The sequence below is a fragment of the Halichoerus grypus genome, chromosome 6, assembly GCF_964656455.1.
Source record: "Halichoerus grypus chromosome 6, mHalGry1.hap1.1, whole genome shotgun sequence".
Lineage (NCBI taxonomy): Eukaryota > Metazoa > Chordata > Mammalia > Carnivora > Phocidae > Halichoerus > Halichoerus grypus.
In genome coordinates this window covers 8,412,156-8,434,513 of record NC_135717.1, presented here as the reverse complement: position 1 = coordinate 8,434,513, position 22,358 = coordinate 8,412,156, and the positions used below count along the sequence as shown (strand labels likewise).

General features: G+C 53.7%; 1 protein-coding gene across 9 annotated transcripts in view; it reads right to left on the bottom strand.

Moving 5' to 3' along the window:
- The window catches only part of CUX1 (cut like homeobox 1), a 351,030-nt gene that overhangs the window by 42,883 nt on the left and 285,789 nt on the right, over nt 1-22,358 (bottom strand). For 5 of the 9 annotated variants that reach the window (XM_078074422.1, XM_078074425.1, XM_078074421.1 and 2 more), the window contains 3 exons: nt 19,552-20,384; nt 17,493-17,655; nt 16,939-16,995 (listed from right to left, as the gene is read on the bottom strand). The exons of 3 other annotated variants lie outside the window; for them this stretch is intronic. In XM_078074422.1, the coding sequence (XP_077930548.1) occupies nt 16,939-16,995; nt 17,493-17,655; nt 19,552-20,384 (1,053 nt within the window). The remainder of the gene's footprint in view (nt 1-16,938; nt 16,996-17,492; nt 17,656-19,551; nt 20,385-22,358) is intronic. One more of the 9 variants, XM_078074423.1, reaches the window with a different exon arrangement.

Genomic DNA, 22,358 nt, shown 5'->3' with positions numbered 1-22,358 from the left:
CAAGGGCTCTTTCATATAAACACCTAGAAAGATAAAATCCCAAATAAAACAACTGCAACTCAACCGATAAACCTGTTTATTGTCCTAAGCAGGAACAGAGTTCCACCATCACATAAACCTGTGTCCTCAACCTTGAAAATCTGGCTTAAAAAAAAACCACAACCCACTGGTTTGTGAAAGATGTAAAAGAGATAGGCATAAACAGCAGAAATGATCCATATAAATCTTTAAGGCAATATGAATCCTACAAATCGGATTTCTTCTCTCTGCTCACCTCCAGGTCATCATACAACTGGATATAAAACCCAGCAAATGTTATTTTTGTATCTGAAGCAGCAAAGAAATTGTACTGTAAATTTGCCCTGATTCACCCATGCGAGGGACCGATTTGGCAGATCATCCATCTTGCTCACTGCAGACTGTCAAGGATGGTACGAATCCCCACATGATAAACAGATTCCTTCTCAGGTTTGTGTCCTGTAACCCACAGCAAGGTCAAAAGCATGGCTGCCTGCCTGACAGACCGCACGGAGCCACTGCCCTGGTGCTTCCCGTTTTGTGCGGCGCCAGCCGAGACGGAGCTCCCGGCTCAAAGCCCTTAAGATCAAAACCCCACCTCGGCCTTGAAAGGTACCGGGCGCGTGCTGCCGGGCTGGTGTGCACTGGACTCTGCTCTGAGTCTGGGTCTAAATGTAACAGACAACTCGAAGCTGAGTGCTCTTTCTGGGGGACGTTATTCACAGACAGACACATGTGCACACAGATAACCACTGCGCTCTCAGCTCACGGAAAGCAGAATCAGGCCCCCATGTTTGGATAGGCACGGACAAATGCAATAGCAAATGGCCCCATTGGAGACCCCATGAGTTCTCATGCTGAGAACATCACTGTGGAAAGAGTCATTTCTATTTTTTTTTTTAAGATTTTTATTTATTTATTCATGAGAGACAGAGAGAGGGAGGCAGAGGGAGAGGGAGAAGCAGACTCCCTGCTCAGCAGGGAGCCTGATGTGGGGCTTGATCCCAGGACCCCGGGATCATGACCTGAGCCGAAGGCAGATGCTTAACTGGCTGAGCCAGCCAGGTGCCCAGAAAGAGTCATTTCTTTAGAAAGCTGTTTCCAGTAAGCACCCAGCTCCAGCACCTGAACCAGCAAACTCAGTAACCAAAGCCAAACCAGAAACAAGCTCCAGAGCCCCCCGCAAGGCAGCCCCGCCCCTGGGTGCAGGAAGGACACGTGGTTGCCTGTCCTTGTCCATCTTGACAGAACAAGAGATGTTGTCCAAAGAAAAGAAGAAATATTATTTTTTGTTTTGTTTTCCAAGTATCAGTAAACAGAGGCTTCTGTCTAAAGCAATACTTTCTGAAGGTGAAGGAATAAGGCTTTCTTCCACTCCATGTAATTAAAAATAATTAAAAAAAAAAAAAGCAGGAGTCCTGGGCTTGGCATTAAGATATGAACTCGGGGATGGGGCTACCTCTACTAGCCGGCTGTGTTCACACGAATGACATTCACGACTTCTTGGGACATCTGGCTTCCTCATCTGGAAAATGCCAACAGTGTTGCAGTGAGGACTGAACCTCCCACATGGCTGGTGCTAAGAAACACAACCTGAATTTGATGGGTTTGTTTGTTTGTTTTGTTTTTAAAAGCGGTTATTAAATTGTATTGAAATGTATTTGTTGGGACGCCTGGGTGGCTCAGTCGGTTAACTGTCCAACTCTTAGTTTTGGCTCAGGTCATGATCTCGGGGTCGTGAGATCGAGCCCCGCGTCACGCTCCATGTTCAGCACAGAGTCCGCTTCTCCCTCTCCCTCTGCTCCTCCCCCAGCTCATGCTCTCTTCTCTCAAATAAATAAAAAAAGAAGCCTTATTTTATCATCATTCGTAAGAGCAGCTCCTATGTAAGCTAACATCATTTCTCATGCACTCCCTGCGTGCCAGGCCCTGGGCTAGGGCTCACGAGAATGACCAACCGCGCTCCTCACAAGGACCACACAGTGTGAGGCAGGTATATCCATTTCCCTCCTTTGACAGACTTTAGATGTCCTGTCTGGTGACACAGCCAGGAACCGGTCAGATGTTCTGTATTCAGAACAGTCCACCGTACAGTGGGGCCCGAACCCGGTGTCCATTCGTGGCAGCACGACTGGGCCTGCCTTCCAGGACACGATTGCTCTACAATCCATATGTCACCATGCATGAATCTCAAAAACGGGATGGCCAGCACCCAAAAGCCAACCCACTACTGGGATTAGGGAAGGGAACCAGAATGCACGTAGTACCCAGTGATAAACGGAGGGTGTTTACACACGGCTGCATCCGATTCTCCGCACTCCAGGCGGGGAAACCAAGGCACAGACAGGCAATATGATTTGTCCAGGTCACGTGGGTGGAGAAGGATCTGAACCAGACTGATAGTGGAAAGCCTCTGTGTTTCCACCCACCCTTTGTCTGGCAGTCACTGGAGTAGCCGCGTGCCTGCCCTTCATTCATTCATTTGCTCGCTCGCTCACTCAAGCATTCTGAAAGCGCCTACTCTGTGCCATGCAGTCCGCTGGGCACTGAGGATAAGAGAAATCAGACACCCATCTTGCTTTGGTGGCGCCCGCAGACTGCAGGGCTGGGCCAATCGAAAACGGGCAATTTGCATACTGGGAAAGCCCCGGCACACAGCTCATCTACCCGATATTGACAGCAATACTAAGGTGTTACATTAAGAAGTGACCCATGTGGATTACATTTTTTTTTTTTTTGCAAAGCTTCGAATCTTGCACAGGAGTCGCTTGGTTAGTAAGATACAGAGAGCAGAGGCAGTGACTTGAGGCCCTCCGAAATTCATGAGGCATCCAGGAACTATAAAAGGATTATGAAAAATATTATATTCCAAAAACAGCAGGCAAACAACAGCTGCCTTAAGTTTTCAACAGAAGTCGGTTGAAAACGCTCACCCGCCATAATTTCCAGAGACACATCTCCCTGCAGTTTATCCGATCCACCGTTGAAATTTCCATACCCGGCCCTCTATCTGCAGTAATAATAACCCAAATTCCATTTAGTGTTCATTTGAGCAGTCAGGATAAAGTCATTTCTTATTATCTCCCCACTGTGTAAAAAACAGCTTGAAGGTAGGAAGTCAGCAAGCATTTTCACCAAAAAGTAATTATTGTAAGTGACATTTTTACTGCTGGCATGCCATAAGGCGAACTGTGCATTCAGAAGGACAAGTTGCTGAAACAAAATGACAGGGTACTCTGTGACATTCTGACAAGAACCCAAACATTATTTAACTGGTGGCTGGTCTGATGCACCACTTTTCATTATGTCCATAGTTTAGGCTTTGAGCCCCTGCCAAGCCAGGAAATTCCAAGTGACTATAAAGACAGACAAGTATGGGGAGATGGGAGACGGGAGGGAGGAGTTGGCGGGGTGGGGGGTTGCCGAACAGAGCCGGGGAGCAGCATGGCCGGGGGCCGGCACGTGGAAATGGGAGCAAGGGAGGAAATCAAGGAGACGAGGAAAAGGGGGTGCACGGGGGAGGGGCAGAGTGGAAGACGGAGCCAGAGGGGGTATGGCAGGCTCTCCAGCTGCGGCTCTACAGTGGGGCCAGGGTGTGCAAAAGGTCCTGAGGCACCTGGTGCTGCATCCTGGGTCCAGCGGGAGCCCTGGTGGCCTGGAAGGAGCCTGCCCCGCTCAAGGCCTTCCCAGTGGACAGGGCTGACAGCTTCGAAGGCCACCACAGGGTGACCAGCAGTCTGCAATGCTTCTCAGTGGAGTTCAGATGTGGGTTCCGTGATGGAGCCGCTGAACCCAAGCTGCCGTGTCGGGGCTCGCTTGCCTTCTTCTAGGAGAGCCCCCACCCCCCAACCTGAGCCCCTCCACCTTAAAGGTGCACGGTGACGCTCATTTGCTCTCCTGTATTTTTGTCAGAAATCCATCAGACCTACCCCACACGGTCACGTGAGACCCCTTTACCGATGTCCCCAATGCCAAACCCAGCCCCAGCGGTGGTGGCTGTTTAGACGGGCTCCTCAGTCCCGAACCCCACCTCCAGGTCAGACAGCAGACACTCGCGGCCCCTTAGGACCACTGCCGACTTCTCCAGGCCAAGAGAAAATGTGGAGTTTTTTGTTTTTGAGCATGAGCAGCCTTTTGATGGATTAGCATGGGCTTGAAACAAAATACATGGATACTTTAATAGATGTCAGAACTTTCTACACCCCTTTATATTTTCTACTGAGAAAGGAACAGAAGGAACCTAATAACGTACTAAGGTGTGTCCACGCTACAAAACAGCCTTCTTCCCGAAGGCCGAGGCCTGAGTCTGACGCCATGGGGGAGTAAGGGAAGGGGCCTCACCAGGTCCCATTCCCAAGGGTCCCCGGCAGTCTCCCCCACCCGCAGGAAGGGTCCATTCCCAAACGGGCGGTGGCATCAACACACACCCACACCCAGGCCTTGCCTGCCCCCTCCTTGGGCTGGCAACACTCTCTCTGGCCCTGAGCCAGTCCGGGCATTGCCTGAAATCACTGAATATCTCAGCAAACCTACCAGATCCCTTGTTTTTTCTTTTTTTTTTCCCAATGGCAGAAAGGAGTAACCTGTGCAAGGTTTGGGGCAGGAAGAATTGGGGAGGGGGCCCGACGGGCTGGGTGGGACCGCCTGCTGTCCCAGGAAAGGGAAAACGACTGTCGGTCCTAGTTTCTTCTGGAACACAGCACATCAGTGCTTCCTCCCTCATACACCCGGCCCCCTGCCAGCACAGAAGGCAGGCAGATGAGACAAGATCTCTGTTGCACAGTAGGTACCGGGCTGTGCGTGTGCGAGAGCAAAACATTTTTTAAAACTTGTCCAAGGAAACTCGTATAGTGACGTAGAAGCCGAAATACTTTACTTATTAACAAAGAAAAAAACCCCCATAAAAGTAAGGTTGTTCCTTAACTTGGGCCACGTAAAGCTTACCTCCCCAAACTTGACCTCTAAGCCACTTGAAGAGAGAGGGCCTGTGTCTTTCGTTCAACGAGGGGGCCCTTCTAAGTGCCAGGCAGGGTGCTAGGGGATGGGGCACAGTGGGGAGCCGGGCAGATGTCATGAAGCAAGTCATGGTCACAAAGACCCTGAGACGAGAGCAGGGCGGGGGCGCTTGGGGGGGCGGGTGTCACCGTGACATGGAAGCTGAGCCTGGGTGGGCTGGGTCACACACTAAGAAGGGAAGGGGCCGCAGCGGGGGGGGGTGGGGGGGTGGGCAGCCGGATGTGCCATCTGGAAAGAAGGCTCTGAGGCGTGCTCCAGGGTGGGGACCACGGGCCTGGGAAGCAAAAGAATCCGAGAGACACTTAGGAAATAGAAACTGTGTGTGTGCCTATGTGCGTGTGTGCGTGCGTGCACATGAGCGTGTTTGGGAGGGTGCGTAAGGGGAAGAGAAGGATGGAGATGGGCTGCCAGACTTTGGCTTAGACGACGGGGGGGCGGGCACGGGGTGCTAGTCACTGAAGGGAGCAGTTCTGGGGAGACAAGGCTGAGTCCAAGGTTGGGTGCATTTCACCAGAGGGGGGTGTTGAGTTCTTGGGTCTGGCAGTGGTGGTGGGCCCGCGGTGGGAGGCGGCAGGACCGTCCTTGGCTGGTCACCTCAGCCGGGCGCACAGCACCCGGGGGCGCAGGAGATGTTGCCTCTGTCACCCGGAGGTCTACGGATGCTCGGCTCCTCCCATCAGACACCATCTTGTGCAACCGGGCACTTCCCTCACTCTCGAGGTGGTTTTTCACTCTCTTTTCTCCCCAAACTGGGAAAGCATATGGGGGGAGAGACGTTCTCCTCAATCCTGGGCTGACCCAGGCGGCGCCGTCCTGCCTGGAAGATTTGGGGCGTCCGTCTGCCCTCTCTCGGGGATCCTCATATTTCTAGTGCATGTTTTATAAGCTCTGAAGGGAACACGCACATCAAAGGCGAGTTTGGGAATTCAACGTTCATTTAATTCAGTTCAAAATTAAAAACGCTCCTTAAATTACAATTCGTCTTTTGTAGTGAACTCAGCCTGGCAAAGCTGCAGAAGCTGCACTGGGCGACACACTTGGCCCTGCTTCAGGAGCTCGGTGCTCACCCGGTTGCCAGCTTTTCTGAAGATCCATACTGATTTAGAAATAATGCTTTCAAATTACCTTCAATAACCTTATTACTGAACCAGCTGTGTGTATGAACACTTATCAATGCGTCCCTGTGCATTAAGAGAAAATGTATGTCATACAAACAGTCTAAATATATATTACCGAGATGGGAAAAAACAAACCCTCTAGTTAAATTGCTTTGCTGTAATCAAAGATTAATCACTGTGTGAGCGTGAGTGAGCGTGTGCGCCCGCACGCCCGTGTCCTCTCTTTTTCTCCAGGCTTCCTTTCTGGCTTTGGGCAAACCTGCCTGGCCTTCACCGACAGCCACGTTCCCTGGCGGACAGGTCACACACGCTGTGTTGAGAGCGGAATTAATTTTCCCAGATTTCGAAGAGGTGGTTTTGAATATGGTTTTGTTCCTGAGCCTTCTAGGCCTGCAGCTCAGAAACTCTCCTTCCCCCAGGCACCCTGGGGGACCGCAGGCTTCGGAGTGCCCATCTGTGCAGAGGCTCGAGCGTCCGCCCCAAGAGCAGCCCGTCCCCTCTCAATAACACCGCCAGGCAGCCTGGCGTGTGGGTAATGATGTTTGGGCTGTGACGGAATGTTCCTTAGAGGATCCAGGGCTGACGGCAGCCGCCGAACAGGCCGGTGTGGTGGGCTGCGCCTCGGCTTTCCATCCGGACGCGGGTGGGTGAGCCGACCCAGCACCGGGTCGTGCGGGGCAGAACCAGTAACATCTCCGCCGTCCGAGACGGTACTAGGAAAGCTATTAAGGTGCGTTATTTTACACATCCTCCTAATCTCTCCATACTGCTTTACTTAATTTGTGATGAAATTGTTGAGAAAGGGTACTTAATGTAGGACAGTCAGTAAAAGTAATTTATCATCTTCCCGCTTCAGTGCTCACGTTATCAGCGAACTCATTTTCTGCATTCATCATGCAATCAGCCTATTATTTGCATATTAATCAGGCAGTGGACCATGAAAGAACTGTATCCCAGCCAAACGCAGCACTATCTCAGGAGAAACACTCCGTAATTATCATACATCAGTGTTATGATGTGGTAATTGATTATAACATCTTTCTGCTGCCCCTGGGGAGCCCCTCTCCTCACCCGGCTCCAGGCACTCTGGACAGATTGTTCTTTTCCTCCCCAAAACAGAGGAACCACGGCTGTTCTCTCCAGTTGCTGTTTCGGTGGAGTATTGATTCTCTCTTCCGATTTCAGGAGGTATTTCAACCACGTGGAAACAAAGCTAACCGTGAAGCTCGGGGCCGAGCAGGTCTAGCCAGGAGGAAGGCACGTCCCTCTGGACTTGGCGTCCTCTCTCTCCCTCTCCCCCCAGCTTTGGGCTTCGGAGGTGCTGCGAACAGCTTCCAAGAAAGTTTCCTTATCAGACAAAATGCTGCAACTTCAGTCCCTCCTTGTCGCAAAGTTGGTACAAAGGCAGTTTGGCTGCTTTATTTAGGTGCCAAATGACAGACTAATTTTGGTCCTCTTGTAAAGGACAAATCCAACATCTGCCAATTCAGACTCAGGCTATATTTAGGGAATCCACTTCCAAAGGGAAGAACAAAACACAAAATCAAGATGAGGCCGGTGATGGAGTCTCCTGGCTCGCTCTCTTGAGATGCCCTCCTCACACCTCGTGAGGACCCTGACGTGGCCCAAGGGCCAGCGTGCATGGGGCTGGGGCGCCGGGGGAGGCCGGGCCAGCTCAGGGCCGCCGGCAGGGAGAGGGCAAGACAGCCAAAGGGCGGGTCTGTCCTTCAGCAAGGGAGAGGGCCCTGGGCCACCGTGTGTATTTTCCTTGGATGTAGATGGGAAGGGTTTCAAAGCAGCATGGACCCGTCTCACGGGCCGGATGGATTATATATGTTCCACCGCAAAACTTCATAGAGTTGGGTCTGCCTCTGCCACTGACTTGTCCCTGGGTTCTCTCCTCTTCTCTTGCCCAGCTCCTGGCTGAAATACAAGGGATGCATCCCAGGGTAACGGAGGTATCGGATTTTTTACTGTCTTTTGTCTGGATCTGCTTTTTTCTATTTGTTCAAATGTGTAATTTGAGCCCAGTTTTGTTCCCTGGTTTGAAATGTGGCCTTGACTTCTCTCTGAGCGTAGTTCCAAGGACCAACCCCTCCCCCATGGTGGGGGGGACTGAGCCCTCAGGGGTGAGTGACAGCTCGCCTGGACCCAAGCTGGGCCGCTGGTCTCAGGACCATCTTCTTGCCTTTTCCATCTTCTTGACTGGGGACAAATCACCTCTCATCTCTGGGCCTTGGTGTTCTCCATCCGTAAGATGGGGGAAATCATTTCCACTTACTGATGAAGGATTAAAGGTGTTAGCACTGTGCCCAGCACACGAGAGACACAGATATATGAGTTTCCTCATTTTATTCCTACCACCTTTTTAAAACTACTTGAGGATGTTTAGGCATTTAAGCTTTCTTCAGCCTTCCCTAGAACCAAACCACTGAAAACCCAAGTCCTCGTTTGCTCCTATGACCTACTTTTGCTTCTTGCACTGAATGCCCAATGTACTGTAAATTCTGTTTTCCAAAGAAAGTCTAAAGGGGAGAGAAGGCAGACGTGTCCAGAGGCCAGTGACCAGGGCCTGCAAGGGCTTTCTCCGAAAGGAGAGTCGGGGTGTGCTGGCACGGAGGGGGATGGTATTGTCGCTCACCTGCGCCGACAGTCACCCCTATATCCTGACAAGATGGCCTGGTTCCAGAACGGTTTGCTCCCGATGGCGTGAGCGATAACCTGCAGTCTTATTCTGGAAGCTCAGGATTTGGGGTCAACTTTACACAATGGTAGATGGACGGGCAACTTCCGAAGACGGATGGCATTTCAGAGAAGCCAAGAATCTGGAGAGCTGTGCGCAGGTCCTCCTTTGGCGGGCCCGTGGAGCCAGCTGCGACCCAGCGACGTTTGCGCTCGACAAAGCTCCACCCAAGGAGTGAGTGGCTGGACTTCTTTCCTCTTTTAAAGCCAGAGGCCTGACATTTGGGGTGTGCACGTGTATGACCCTGCAGCTCTCCATGCACACACGAAGCGGCGTAGAACAGTACTGGTTGTGGTGGCGGCAGAAGTAAAGGTTCAAATAGCGTTTCCTCTGTGCCAGCTCGTTCCAGAGGCTTCTGTACACAAAGTTGTTTAAACCTCCCAACAGCCTAGGAGACAGGTACTGTCTTCTCTCCTTTATAGAAGACACGGAGACTCAGAGAGATGGAGTCACTTGCCTGGGGCCACACAATCGCTCATTGGCAGAGGCCAGATGAGCCCTTGGCAGTCCACCGAGCCTGCCTCGTCTCATTGCTGCTCACGGACGCTCGAGGCTGCTGACTGTGGGATAGTTTCTTAGGTTTTGCTGTTAAAAGTAATTTATTTATTTATTTTAAAAAAGATTTTATTTATTAGAGAGAGCGAGCGTGCGTGCACAAGTGGGGGGGGGGAGGGGCAGAGGGAGAGGGAGAAGCAGACTCCCCGTGGGGCTCGATCCCAGGACCCTGAGATCATGACCTGAGCCGAAGGCAGACGCTTAACCGCCTGAGCCACCCAGGCGCCCCATGTTAAAAATAGTTTACATCTCTCTCACTAGTGATTGGTTAAATGAAATACGGTACATATCCAGATACGGGATTTCCTATGGCTGTACAAAGAGGAGGAGGAAATTCTTTGTGTACTAGCCTAGGAAGTCTCTACCATATATTGCTAGTTGAGAAGAGCAAGGCCCAGGACCTTGAGGCCTGCATGCTCCCTTCTGTGCGGAACAGTATCTAGATATAGGGACAGGCTACAGGAAACCAGGAACAGGGTCATCTCTGGGGAGGGCGGTTGGGGACCTGGGGGATTAGGGAAGGTGGGCGACTTATTTTTAAAAAAGGGTGTAAGCCCTTTGAAATCTTGCCTTTTTATAATCATGGTGCACTTCATTTATTCAAGAAAACCCCACAAATCATAATTTTTAAGAAAGTCAAATAAATCTCTTATTTTGAGTTACTCTAATTCTCTCCCCTCTTTCTTTTGGTAGAGGCATGGTGGCAAATCCCACTTTATGCCAGAGAAGCCTTTCCCGGGAACGGTGAGGCCGACATCTGCCTGAGAGCAAACCCCAAGTGGCCTGCCTGCTCAGTGCTGGCTGCCTAGGGAGGCCTCTGCGGGGCCTTCAGGTACAGCGTGCTCCAGGGGAGGGCAGGCAGGGCTGGGCCTCCACTCTCCCCGGCCCTCCTGTGTTAATGTTGTAGTAGGGCCGCTTCAGGGTCATGCGACTGGTCCCCCGCGACGAATCACACAATAGTCCCAGTGGCTACGAGAGCTGAAAAGCAGCACGGGCACGAGCACGAGGGGGAGGTGATCCCGACGAGTCACATTTTGAGGGAATTTGAGAGAGGACAGCCTCCTGTCCTGTGGCGTGCCGGCTGGGAGGGGGCCCCCCTCTGAGGCCCTTGTGGGCTTGCTGCGCCCCAGCCTGCATCTCGTCACTCTCGAAGGATTAGCTGTGGTACAACCAAACCCCTTCTCACCCGAGCTTAGCCGAGATAAGGCTGACAATTTTTGAAAGACATTAATTAGAAGGAAATGCACAGAGCACAGTTTCCTGGACCATCCTGGCAGGCACGGGGAGATACCTCGTTCTTGGAAGAGCAAGTTACGGCACTGCACCCAAGGTGAGCCAGGAACTTTCTAGGCCCTGGTGGGAAGTTCCCTAAGGCCTGCCCCGGCTGGGGGTTTCAGGCCTGGCTGGCTCTGGAGCATACACTCTTCAGGCTCACCTCCTCTCGAGAAAGAGCCACCGGCGGGGGAAGCAGCACTTCGGGACGACAGGCAGCAGGCCAGCACCCCAGGCCCAACACCGCCAGGGGCAGGTCGCCAAGGTCACCCAGAAAGAGCAAGGTGCCTCTGTCCGTCCCGCGTCTGCACTTTCCTTCTTACTACACAAGCCTCTGGCCAGCACGACAACAGCAGTTACACACAGGAGAGACAAAATTCCCCCAGCATCCACTTTCCTCCCGTCACTCTGGTATTATTTTATTTTTTTAAAGATTTTATTTATTTATTAGGGAGAGAGAGAGAAAGCACAAGCAGGGGGGGAGGTAGGTAGAGGGAGAAGCAGGTTCCCTGCCGAGCAGGGAGCCCGATGCGGGGCTCGATCCCAGGACCCTGGGATCATGACCTGAGCCGAAGGCAGACGCTTAACTGACTGAGCCACCCAGGCGCTCCTATTATTATTATTTTAAAAAATATTTTATTTTTAAGTAATTTCTACACCCAACGTGGGCCTCAAACCCACAGACCCGAGATCAAGAATCACACGCTCCACCAACTGAGCCGGCCAGGCGCCCCCTGCTGTCATTTTAAAAGAAAAAAAAAAAAAAGCCCTCTGAACGAGGGGCTTCTCACCTTTTGCAAAGGTTCCACGCATGCACGTTCTTCCCCGGCTATGACCCTCCCGCCCGCAGAGCTCCATCTGTAATGTCCTCCTCCCTGGCGCCTCGGCCCTGCACGACCCAGCCCCTCGCTGGGGCCCCGTCAGCACTGCGGGGCCTGCGCCCACACCTGCCCGATGACAGACAACAGGAAGGGAGGCACCTGCATCCCGAAACCTGTCTCTTCTGACCTTAGAAGAGGCAGTTATTTCTTTATCATGGCATTCTTGATATAATAAAAGCATCCTCATGGAGGTTTCAACCAAGAAAGAAAGAAATGAACGGAGTCTTCTGAAAGCCACCGTGTCACCACATCTTGGCGATGATGAGCGGGCGCACAAGGCTGAGCCCCATGTCCAAGGACGAGCAGCAGCCGCTGGCTCAGGGAGGGGCACTTTCTGGTTAACACGTGGCCTTCCAGAATTCTCCTTTGTCTCTCTGTTGTCTGTGGCTGTGTATAAGTCAGTTATATACAAATCTTTTCAGGAGTTAGAGTAATTCTTTCTGGAGAAAACCAGCAGTTACTATTGTCGATTTATTCTTATGAGAAGAGAAGTGGGCGCCTGGGTGGCTCAGTCGGTTAAGCGTCTGCCTTTGGCGCAGGTCCTGGGATCGAGCCCTATATTGGGCTCCCTGCTCAGCCGGCTTCTCCCTCTGCCCCTCCCCCCGCTCATGCTCTTTCTCTCTCTCAAATAAATAAATAAGATCTTAAAAAAAAAAAAGAAAGAAAAGAAAAGGGGAAAAAAAATCAAATCAAGTCTAGTCTAAGGCGCCGGATGATGAGTTTTAGACAGTGCCATGGAATCTTCTGGGGGGTGCAACTAGCCCCTCCTTTTCCTATTAACACGCTATCCAAATGCCTACATGAGAATCCTATTGCTGAGTTCAAAGCGCTAAAACCCTGGACATATTTTCCTGGTCATCTCACAGGCACGAAACGAGAGTCATTATGCATATTACAAAGGAATGCCAGCCTGTCCCTCACCAGGGGCTGTGGCCACGGGACTCTCCTGGGTGCATGAGGCCACGTACAGCACCCAGCCCGTGGCCATCATGTCAGCGAGGGGACACATGTGAGACCACCCACATTCAAGACACTGCAGCAGCTGTCCCCTCAAGAGGCAGCTGATGCCCTGCTGACTGAGAACAGTGACACGGAGCCATGGAATTCTCCACGGGGGGAGAAGACTTGGAACCCACAGTCCCTGACTGACACATTGGGAAAAAAGCTGGATGTTTTAGAATTAATCCGAGGAGGCTGGGCCACCCTATCGCTTAGACAGTTTGCAATAATCCATCTGAGGCCGGGGTGGAAGCTTATTAGCTACAGTAACCAAATGCTCGCGTACAAAGCAGAGCGCGCTTGTTCTCTGTAATGTAATGACTGACGTTGCATCCAGGGAAATCTGTCCCCCCCCTCCTTTTTTTCTGCCCCTTTTAGATTGTCTCTTGTCTCCTTCCTTCCCTTGGGGCAAAAAGATTAATCACACCAAGGAACTGTGAATATGAAATGAGCTTCAGGGAAGGAAAATGGAAAAAAAAAAATCCAGTGGTTTACTAGATCGTACCTACCTACCGATCTACGTACCTACCTACGTACCTACCTACCTACCTAGCTATACGTATGCACGCACGCAACTCCCTTCCTTGAACCTCAAGGTTTTCTTCCCTTTAAAAAAGCCTGCTGCCTGATAGCATGGAGAGCAGGCCCCACTCAGAGAAAACAAGCCTCACAGCCCCCCCTTCTGTAAGTGCTTTCTTGGCTTCCCCAGAGCCCCGCAATTGCTGAGCAGTGTGAGGTCGGCTGATGCTCGATACCTGGGATGGAAGACAGACAAAAGGAAGACGTGGAGAATCAATCCCCAAAGGCCTCCCCGTCAACTCCACCTTCAAATACGTTTGCCATCTTCGATCAAAGACGACCCTGGATAGAATTGCAGACGCCCCTCCCCAAGACACTGGGAACTTTGAAAGAAGCCAACTCAAAAATGTTTGCAGAGGACTAGACTGCCTGGAAATACATTAACAAGCATCTGATCGGAAGTTCTGGCCTTTAACCGCCCCCCCCCCCCCTTTAAAGGTACTCATGTGATTGGCATGGAACTCCCTGCTCTCCTGATTCTTCATCAAGGCCCCCACAGCTTCCAAGAAAAAGCACAGGTCACCAGCAGAAAAGGGCATCAACCTTCCTGAATGTCCAAGGCCGTCGCCCCAACGCTCAGATCATCAAAGGAACATTCAGGAATGGTTCCGGTCACCAAAAGGAACTGGTGATGTAATTCAAAGTTCAGTCTCTCTCTCGTAAAACTCATCAGCAAGCTCGACACACAGATCATTAAGGAAAACAGAGACCCTGAGGGGTGACAGCGCCGGGCAGAAAGAGGCAGACAGGAATTCTTTAGTGAGGCAAACAGATTCTTGCATCAGCAGTTTGCTGTTCAGATGAGTGAGGCCACTCTACTCGTGGGCACCTTATCGCCATGGTAACTGAGCACAGAGCCCTGCACTGGGCCCTCTCACTCTCTGCTCTGAGACCATACCTCTCTCACTGAAGGGCTGTGGACAGAAGGCCAGTCTTCCAGAGTCCTTCCACACTTGGGAGGCTACCCTCACCACCAGGCCAGCTCAGAGGCCTGGAGGCTCACATGATGGGCGCTTCTCGCCAATGTTCAGGAACCAACCAACCCAGGGTTGGAACGATCTTCCCGCAGGCAGCTGGTTCTACCATGCTGAGCCGCCTTCGACACAGGCCTCGTGGAGCCACGACCAAGGACAGCATCTTTCTAGGTCCGGGGGGCCTCTTGGAAGGATTCCGTGGTAGCCACGGTGAGAACAGAGAAGCAGAATCCTGGGGAAATCCTAGAACCGGGGGCTTCACTACCGTACCTTTGGGGCAGCATTGCTGAAGCTCTCCTCAGAGACACTGATTCTCTACTCTGCCGGGGAAGATTCTGGAGTCTCCTATGGGCATCCATCCTGATGATTTACCAATACTCATCATCGTAAAATAATTCTGTTTTTCGAATCTAAATTCCACATACTGAAAAGCTCAGCTACTTTGATTTTTAGAAATACTCTTGAAAGGATAACACTGATAGTAAAGAAATTTCAAACAAGGAAAACTACTACCCACAATCTTGCCACTGTGATAATCGTCCTTCTTGTTTTGACAAGCACTTTCTAGTCTTTGCCAATCCACAGAAACATTTTGGCTTAGCTACCATCATGATATTAAAAAGTTTAGGGGTGTCTGGGTGGCTCAGTCAGTTGAGTGTCCAACTCTTAGTTTGGGCTCAGGTCATGATCTTAGGGTCCTGGGATCGAGCCCCGCATCCGGCTCCGCACTCGGCGGGGAGTTTGCTGGAGATTCTCTCTCTTCCTCTGCCCGCCTCCCCTCCCCACACTTGCACGCATGCGTGTGCACTCTCTAAACTAAATAAATAAATCTTAAAAAAATTTTATTTTCCTAGGATATATGAAATATTTTTCCATTTCTCTCCACAATCATCATGCTTATTGTTTCTACGGATTCCCTCTTGCTGACTGACAACGGGCATGGTGGGTGAAACGGTCTGCAATCCGTCTCCCGTCTGGCTGAGGAGACACAGGGAGAGACCCGCCTGCTACCTCTTCACAGAAACCACTGAGAAGTTCTTCAGTGCTCACTTTTATCCAGAGGCTCCCTGCCTCCGCCAATCTGCAGACTCTCCACGAGTTCTATGCATCGCTTTATTTTATAAAGTAATCTGATATCTTACAAATACCATTTACGTCCCTCTGAGGAGCCCGGCGTGGTTTTCCCACGCTGGGAATGTGACTATGGAAGTTCCAACACGGTAGCAACTACCTGCCGTTCGATGAAAGAGCGAAAGGCCATTCTTTTTAAGGATTTGTTCGCACACGGAGGAGATTTTGGCATCGATCATAACTGACCTGGAACTGCAGGAGACTTCACGTTTTATTTAGGAACAAGCGATTTTGATCTAAAAAACGTTCGTCACATCCTGCCAAGTTTAGTCCTGACTCTGGTGGGGCAGCAAATACTGTCAGAGGGCTTAAGGGGAGGCCAGCTTTCCACGGGAGTAAGAGGCAAGGCTGATTTTCCATGCAAATGTCTGCAAAGCTCTGACACAAACGACTCTGTGCATTATTTGCCCTGATGCATCTGGAAGGCCAGCCAGGGCTGGGTGAGTTCTCTGGGGCTTGCCAACGAAACTGAGCGACCCGGAAATGACGCGAGAAGGAAGTACCTGGGATCCTTCTGCGGGTGGACAAACCGCTCCACATAGATGTCCAGCCAAGGAGACCAACGATCCAGGTACGATATGGCCTTCCGCACCCCCATTTTGGTCAAATTCAAATCGGGAACACCCCGAGCACAAGCTCAGCCAGGAACTTTGCGGCAAGCGCCCCGCTCGGGCTGCATCTGTGAGTGGGTTTGGCATCTCGCAGCAGTAACGGCCGCTGCCGCCCAGCTGTTCCCTGTGCTACACATGTTTCCCCTCGTAAAACTTGCAGCGGGCTGGCGGGCTTCACGCTCCTCACTTAGCTTTGTTTGTGTTTTCAATGAATCAATGGGATATGGAGACTAATCAACATGTTTAGAAAAATAAAGGAAAAACGAGGAGCAGCTCAAGATGCTGGCTGTTCCTGGAAGCTGGGTGAGCCAAGCCCTGCGCTAGCGGGAGTGCGGGGAGGACACGCGAGGGGGTCCGGGAGCACGGTGCTGCCGCAAGGGGTCCGCAGGGCAGAAATGCCGCCTCAGAGACCTCGGGGCTTCAGATGAGGTGAGGGTCCCAGCCGGCGGGCACTCCAGGCGCCCCCACCCCCACCTGCCTCCCGGCTGGATTCGCATCCTCAGCCCCACTCTTCTGGACATCACTGGCTCTGTATCCATTCACACCCCAAACAGCTCCCAGGGGCCCTCTGCCATCTCCTTTCTGTGACCCTGCCGGCCGCTTGCTTCTTCTCCAGCCTTCCTGCTTGAAGGTGGCCCCAAGTTCTTCCAGATGGACTCAACTTCTCCCCGCCATGACCCTGCTGGGGGAGCATCGTGCACCCGATCCTGTCCCCTCCTATTCATATGGAAGCCCCCCCGGGTACAGAATCTGTCTCTGACTTGGACCCCAGCCCCCAAGCCTGCACACCTAGAAGCCACAGACCGATGAAAGACTTTGGTGGTGAGCGGGAAAACGCTGGAGGAAACCCTCACTCAGCTGTCGACTCTCCTGGTCTCCATTAGAAACTAGGACCACGAGAACCTAGCGTGCCAACGGGATACGGTGTTTTCAGATCCAGAGCCAGGGGTCCTCTGAGTCTCCCGGCTACAGACCAGAGGACAGGAAAATGTACAGGGGAGGGAAATATTTCACACAAGACAACAGAAATCAGCTGGTTACCTGAGCTCACACAGCCCTGCTGCAGGGGGTCCTGTAGTGACGTCACAGAATGGAGAACTAAATAAGACAAAGGGTTACAATTAAATGAGGAAACAAACCCCAGGTGCTTAAAGCTTCCTAATGCACCCAGCCCGCAGTGGGGCGGGGACAGCGTAAGGGCCCCAAAGGTCCCACTCCTTCTGGGGGGCGGCCAGAACTCGGGGCCATGCAGGCAGGCACTGCTCTGCTGGGGAAAAGCCGGGACCCCCCGGTCGGGAGCAGGTGGAAGCCGGAGCCCGTTCTCTCTCTCACCTCTGTGCCTTTGGCTGATTTCCTCTCCTGATTCCCTGATTTAGCTACTTGACTTTTACTTATATTTATGTATAAACAGCATTTTCTTAATTAGTAACTCATTTTCCGCTGCTTATAAAATTAGCTAGGCACAATCTTCTCTCCCCTCAAAACTGAAGTCGGTCTCATGGCAACAGGTTGTGCGGGAAGGGGGCAGCTCGCGGCCTCCCCGCGTACGTTTCCCCGCCCCCACCCGTAGGGGCCCAGGGCAGGGCCGCCCTTACCTGGCCCCTGCTGCCCCTGCACAGGCAGGACACCCTGGCCCAGCTCGCCGTTGAGCCAGAGCTGCATCCGGATGAAGGGTTCGCGGCCTTTCTGGGTCAGCTTGCTCCAAGGCTTTGGCCGGGACAGCATGTCACTGACGCTGCCCTGGGACAGGCCCAGTACCTGCAGTGGCAACCAAAGGCATGGCATCAGTGGCCAGGATTTAGTGCAAGGGGACAAAATCCGCCAGCGATGCACAGAGAGCCGTGGAGAGGCCGAGACGGACGACACCCAGTGAGCACTTTAGGGGCTGAGCACAGACCCCCGCCCCCGCCCCATCCGTCCCTGCCTGCTGGATGGCGCCAGCCTGGGGCGGGGGAATAAGCTTTCAAGGTCACCGGTGGGCTGATGCCCTGGCACGGGGAACCCACGGTTACAGTCCTAGCTATCTGCTCCCAGGGAGAGGGGTTGGGATCTCGCCCAGGGCCTCGTCCTGCCGAGGCCGCGGGGCTGTCGTCCCGACACCCTGAGGAGGAAGCGCTGAAACCATCTTGCTCTTTGGTGGTGTCACGAAAGGTGGAGGTGCTGGGGCCACAGACCCGTTTAGCGGCCGGAGCAGCGGATGTTGGCGGGATGCGGGAGGCCAGTCGTCTTTGTGGCGCTGGGCCAGGCTGACCTTTAGAGAGGTTTGCTCTCTCTGACCACATCCTGCTCTGCAGTGGGGGCCCAGAGGTGCGCCGGCGGCGGCGGGGGCGCCAGCCTCGGAGTAAGACTCACTGCAGACGACCAGCAAGTTGCACGTACATGCCCGAGTTTTCTGAACGCTCACATATGGCCATACATATGTATGGGCACAAACACCCCCCACAGGACACAGATGCAGCCCAGAGATATTTAGGGGCTGCATTCGATCACTCTTTTGAAAAGTTCTCAAGTTCCAGAATAAACTGCACTCACGGGCCAAACAAGTTCAACGCTATTAAGTCTCTGCTAAATTTAAGGCATGAGCACAAATGTCTATTTAAATGTTCTCAAATGATATTTTTACAACACTGAACTAGAAATTTCAAGGGACTTTAAATTCTCATCCTCACTTCTCTCCACCCCATCACCTTTTGCAAAATCAGGACAAAGAGATCACAATGAGATGTTGTAAGGATCTGAGGCACGGTACGCTGCGAACACTGAATGGAAGGCAGGACAGTGTGGGGCTGGGGGGGGGTGCAGGAGGGGACGGAGACCCTGCGTGGGGCCCCTCGGAGGCCACTACCGCCCCTGCTACGTGCCCCTCAGGGAGGCTGCCTTTTAGGGGAGTGGAGTGCTTCTCATTATGCTCAGTAATTACTTACTGAATCTGAAATGATGCTGGGGTATTATGTTTATCTTGTATTTTACGGCCCTGGTAAATCCCCATTATCCAGAATCTGTTACCGGGAAGTGCCAAGAACAGAAAGGGTCTGGGGGGGCTTACTCACAAACCATTGTACTTTCATGAGCCTGGGAGGGGAGACATGGAAATGGGGGCTCTTAGGGCCAGCTGCGGGCATGGCCCGGGCCGCATGAGCTATGGATTCTGGGCAGGTCGCTTCACCAAGCGCCTTCTGAGTTATGAGAAAGGTACGATTATGCCTATCACGTGACACAAGCTTTTCCTATCCTGTGCCTTTTGCTTCTCTGCACACTGGTGGTCTCCCTATGGGCTCAGATCTTTTTTGGCCAAAAAAAAGCCTGCGGAGGTGCATCTGGGCCACACTTGGCAGAGAGGTGGGACTTGAACTGAGCCACCGGCCGGCTGGGGGCATGTAGTTGACTTCCCTGAGCCTCACTGTCCTTATCTGTCAGATGGCGACTTTAGCGCCCCCTCACAGTGTCACCGGGAGTCAAAAGGAGCGTGGTGGGTGACGGGGCCTAGCCCAGAGTCTCGCCCCTAAGGGGACGTGGCAAATGGAACATTCACCGGCCAGCTTCTCCGCAAGTTTGGGGGCGGGCGACCCTTTCTGCTCTGTGGCTCACTAAAGGGGCTATGGCCACGTCCTCCAGAGAGACGGGACAAGGCAGGCCCCCGAACCAACCCCTTACCTTCTCCCCAAAGATCCTTTGACAGATGCCGTTCTTGGCCAGCTTCTCTTTCACCTGCCGGGTGAGCTCGATGGTGTCCACTTCCTGGTACATGTAGATCTCATACTGCTCCGGGGTCAGCGGAGGGACCGAGGGCTTGGCGGGCTTGGACATGGGCACGATCGGGGAGGAGGGCAGGGGGCTGTTCTGGGGGGTCTCGCTGCGGCTGGCTCCGGTCAGGCTCAGCTCCGAGCTCTGGGAGTACGGCGACTCGGCGCTGGGCCACTCCTTCCAGTACTCTGACGACGACGAGGGTCCCTGGAGCTGGCTGCGCTCGGCCCGCGGCTGGCTGCCGCCACCTTTCTCCTTGGTGCTGCTGGCTTCTTCCGACTTGGTGTCCTCGGGGGGCACGGCGCTCTTCCTCTCCGGCTGCACCGTGCTCCACCAGTGGTCCTTCCACACGCCGCTGCGGCCCAGCTCGCTCTTCACGTGTCTCAGGACCCCCTGCGCAGACTCGGCCGCTCCCTGGAGGTCCAGCCCGGGCGCGTCCTGGGACTCCTTTTTGAGGGCCGGGGGGTTGGGCAGAGCGGAAGCACTGGCATCGGGGGCGGAGGGGGGCTTCTTCAAGGACAGGGCGAGCGGAGGGTAGCTGGACACGGATGACATGGGCGAGGAGGGTATCAACTTGGGGGTCAGGATGGCGATGTCGGCCTGGGACAGCGGCGCGGGCTTTAAGGCGGGGTCGAGGGCGGCCTGCTGGGCCTCCATCTCGCGGCGGGCCTGCTGCAGGATGGAGCGGATGGCGTCGTCCGAGCTCCCGCTGCCGGCCGTGGACGAAGGCTGGGCGGGCTCTGCTGCACGGAGCAAACACAGGCGTGAGGTGGTGGCGGGCCCGAGCCCTCCGGTCGGGAGCACGCTGTTGTTCCCTCCGCTTCCTTCTAACCCGGCCTCCCACAAAATGCGGATTCTCTGGGACAACCAAGCCACTCGAGTTGGACCAGCATTTCCTCGGTCAGTGGACCCCGCGTGCATCCTGTCTGGCCAGGGACAGACGGACTAACGCCACCGCTCTGAGACCCGCTGGCCTTTACTTCACGCCATCTGAAAGGGTTCATTATCCCCGAGCGTGTGTGGTGGGGGGAGCGGGGAAAGTGGGCAGACGCTCAGGGATGTGCCATCACCCCTGAGGATTTCTAAACAATATTCTCGTGTGCTAAATTCCAAAACCGTAGTGCTTGGGTCAACCTTTAGAGACGTAATTTCTGTTAAGGGTTGCAGCGTGAGCCTGGAGTCTCCAGTGAGACACGGCCGTGTTTGGGCTGGCCCACATTTATTGTCCCCTGGGCAGGTGACTGCGGTGTGGCCGGCAACAGTGAGCCCCACGATGGGGGGACAGCGGCCAGGCCCTGGCCCGGGAACCCAGGGCTGCGACCTTGGGGGACTCAGAGGGCATGGCTGGGCCTCGGGATTTCCGTCTGTGAGCTTGGGATGGGTGGTGGGCTAGATTGAGGACCCTTAACGAGGGCTGTGCCCCAGAATCACCCGCTGGGCTTGTTAAAATGCACATGCCCAGGCCCCAGCCCTGAGGGTCTGCCTGAGTAGCAGGCGTGGGGCTGCAGCAGCCCCGCGTTTTTGACCAACTCCCGGGCGACTGTGGAGCGAGGCTCTGGCTGAGGAGCGCCGGGCTGAACGCTCCCGCAGGTGGTGCCAGCTCGTGGACACCTTCACATCTGGGGGACGGAATCACAGGATCCAGCTCCTTATCCACTTTAAATGAGGCTGAAAAATGCTTCAAATAACAGGGACAACCTTTTAGGCTTCTCGAGGACTTAATTTCACCGGCTGACCGAGGGCCCTGCTTCTCGGACTTGCACGATCCCCACAGCACCCTCGGGTGCAGGCAGAACCAGCACTGGTCTGCGGGAGAAACCGGGCCCTTCTGCTCTCGATCCGGGGCTGTCTCCCACCCTGTCAGGGGGCCCGGCCAAGCCTCTTGGTTGTTCAGCCACCCAGAGGAGGGGCTGGCTTACATGTCAACTCTGGTCTGGAGAAGAAGAACTACATCAAATGGAAGGTCCCCCCAGTGTCAGGCCCCAGGGCCTCACAGGACGGTCTCCCACCCACCGCACTGGGGTCCCTGTAAGGAGGCAGATGGTTGCAGAGGGGGAGGTGCTGGGACAAGAGCTGAGAGACCTGGGTTTCCACCCAGGACCTGCCATTTAGTAAGTCTCACTTGGAGCCTGAGTTTGAGAATCAGCAGTAGGATAACAGTATCTACCTTTCAGGGCAAGGGTGTGGACCTAGTTTAAATAGGACAGGGGAGGTAAAAATGCCAAGGCCAGGCCTAGTTCCCAGAAGGGAGCTCCGGGCTCACCACTGAATGAGTCATGTGGGAGTGGGGTGGCCTGGGGGAAGGGCCTCGTGGCCAGGGGAGGGACTGGGTGATGGCCTGCCACCAGGCCTGGCGGAAGCCCCGTGACTAGGTCCGCGGGGGAGCGGCTCTGCAGAGCAGGGGCTTCACGGGTACGGGGTGGGTGCGCGTCCCTATGCTGAACCCCAGAGCAAGAGAACCCAGGCACTCGGTCTCCTCTCCGGCAGCAGGTCTGAGCTGAACCTACGGCCGGTGTGCCTTGCTGTCAAACTCAGCCAGAGAGAGGCTGAAGCGTGGCAGCTCTCTCCTGTCGGACGAGGCAACTCTCAGGGAGCACCGAGGGCCGAGTCCTGAGGCCGCCTGACTGCAGAGGTGGACATCCATCTACTACAACTTCCCACTCCTCCCTAGCAACGTTCGTTCTGCGAAGCAGCTTAGGATTTATTTTGCACCCATC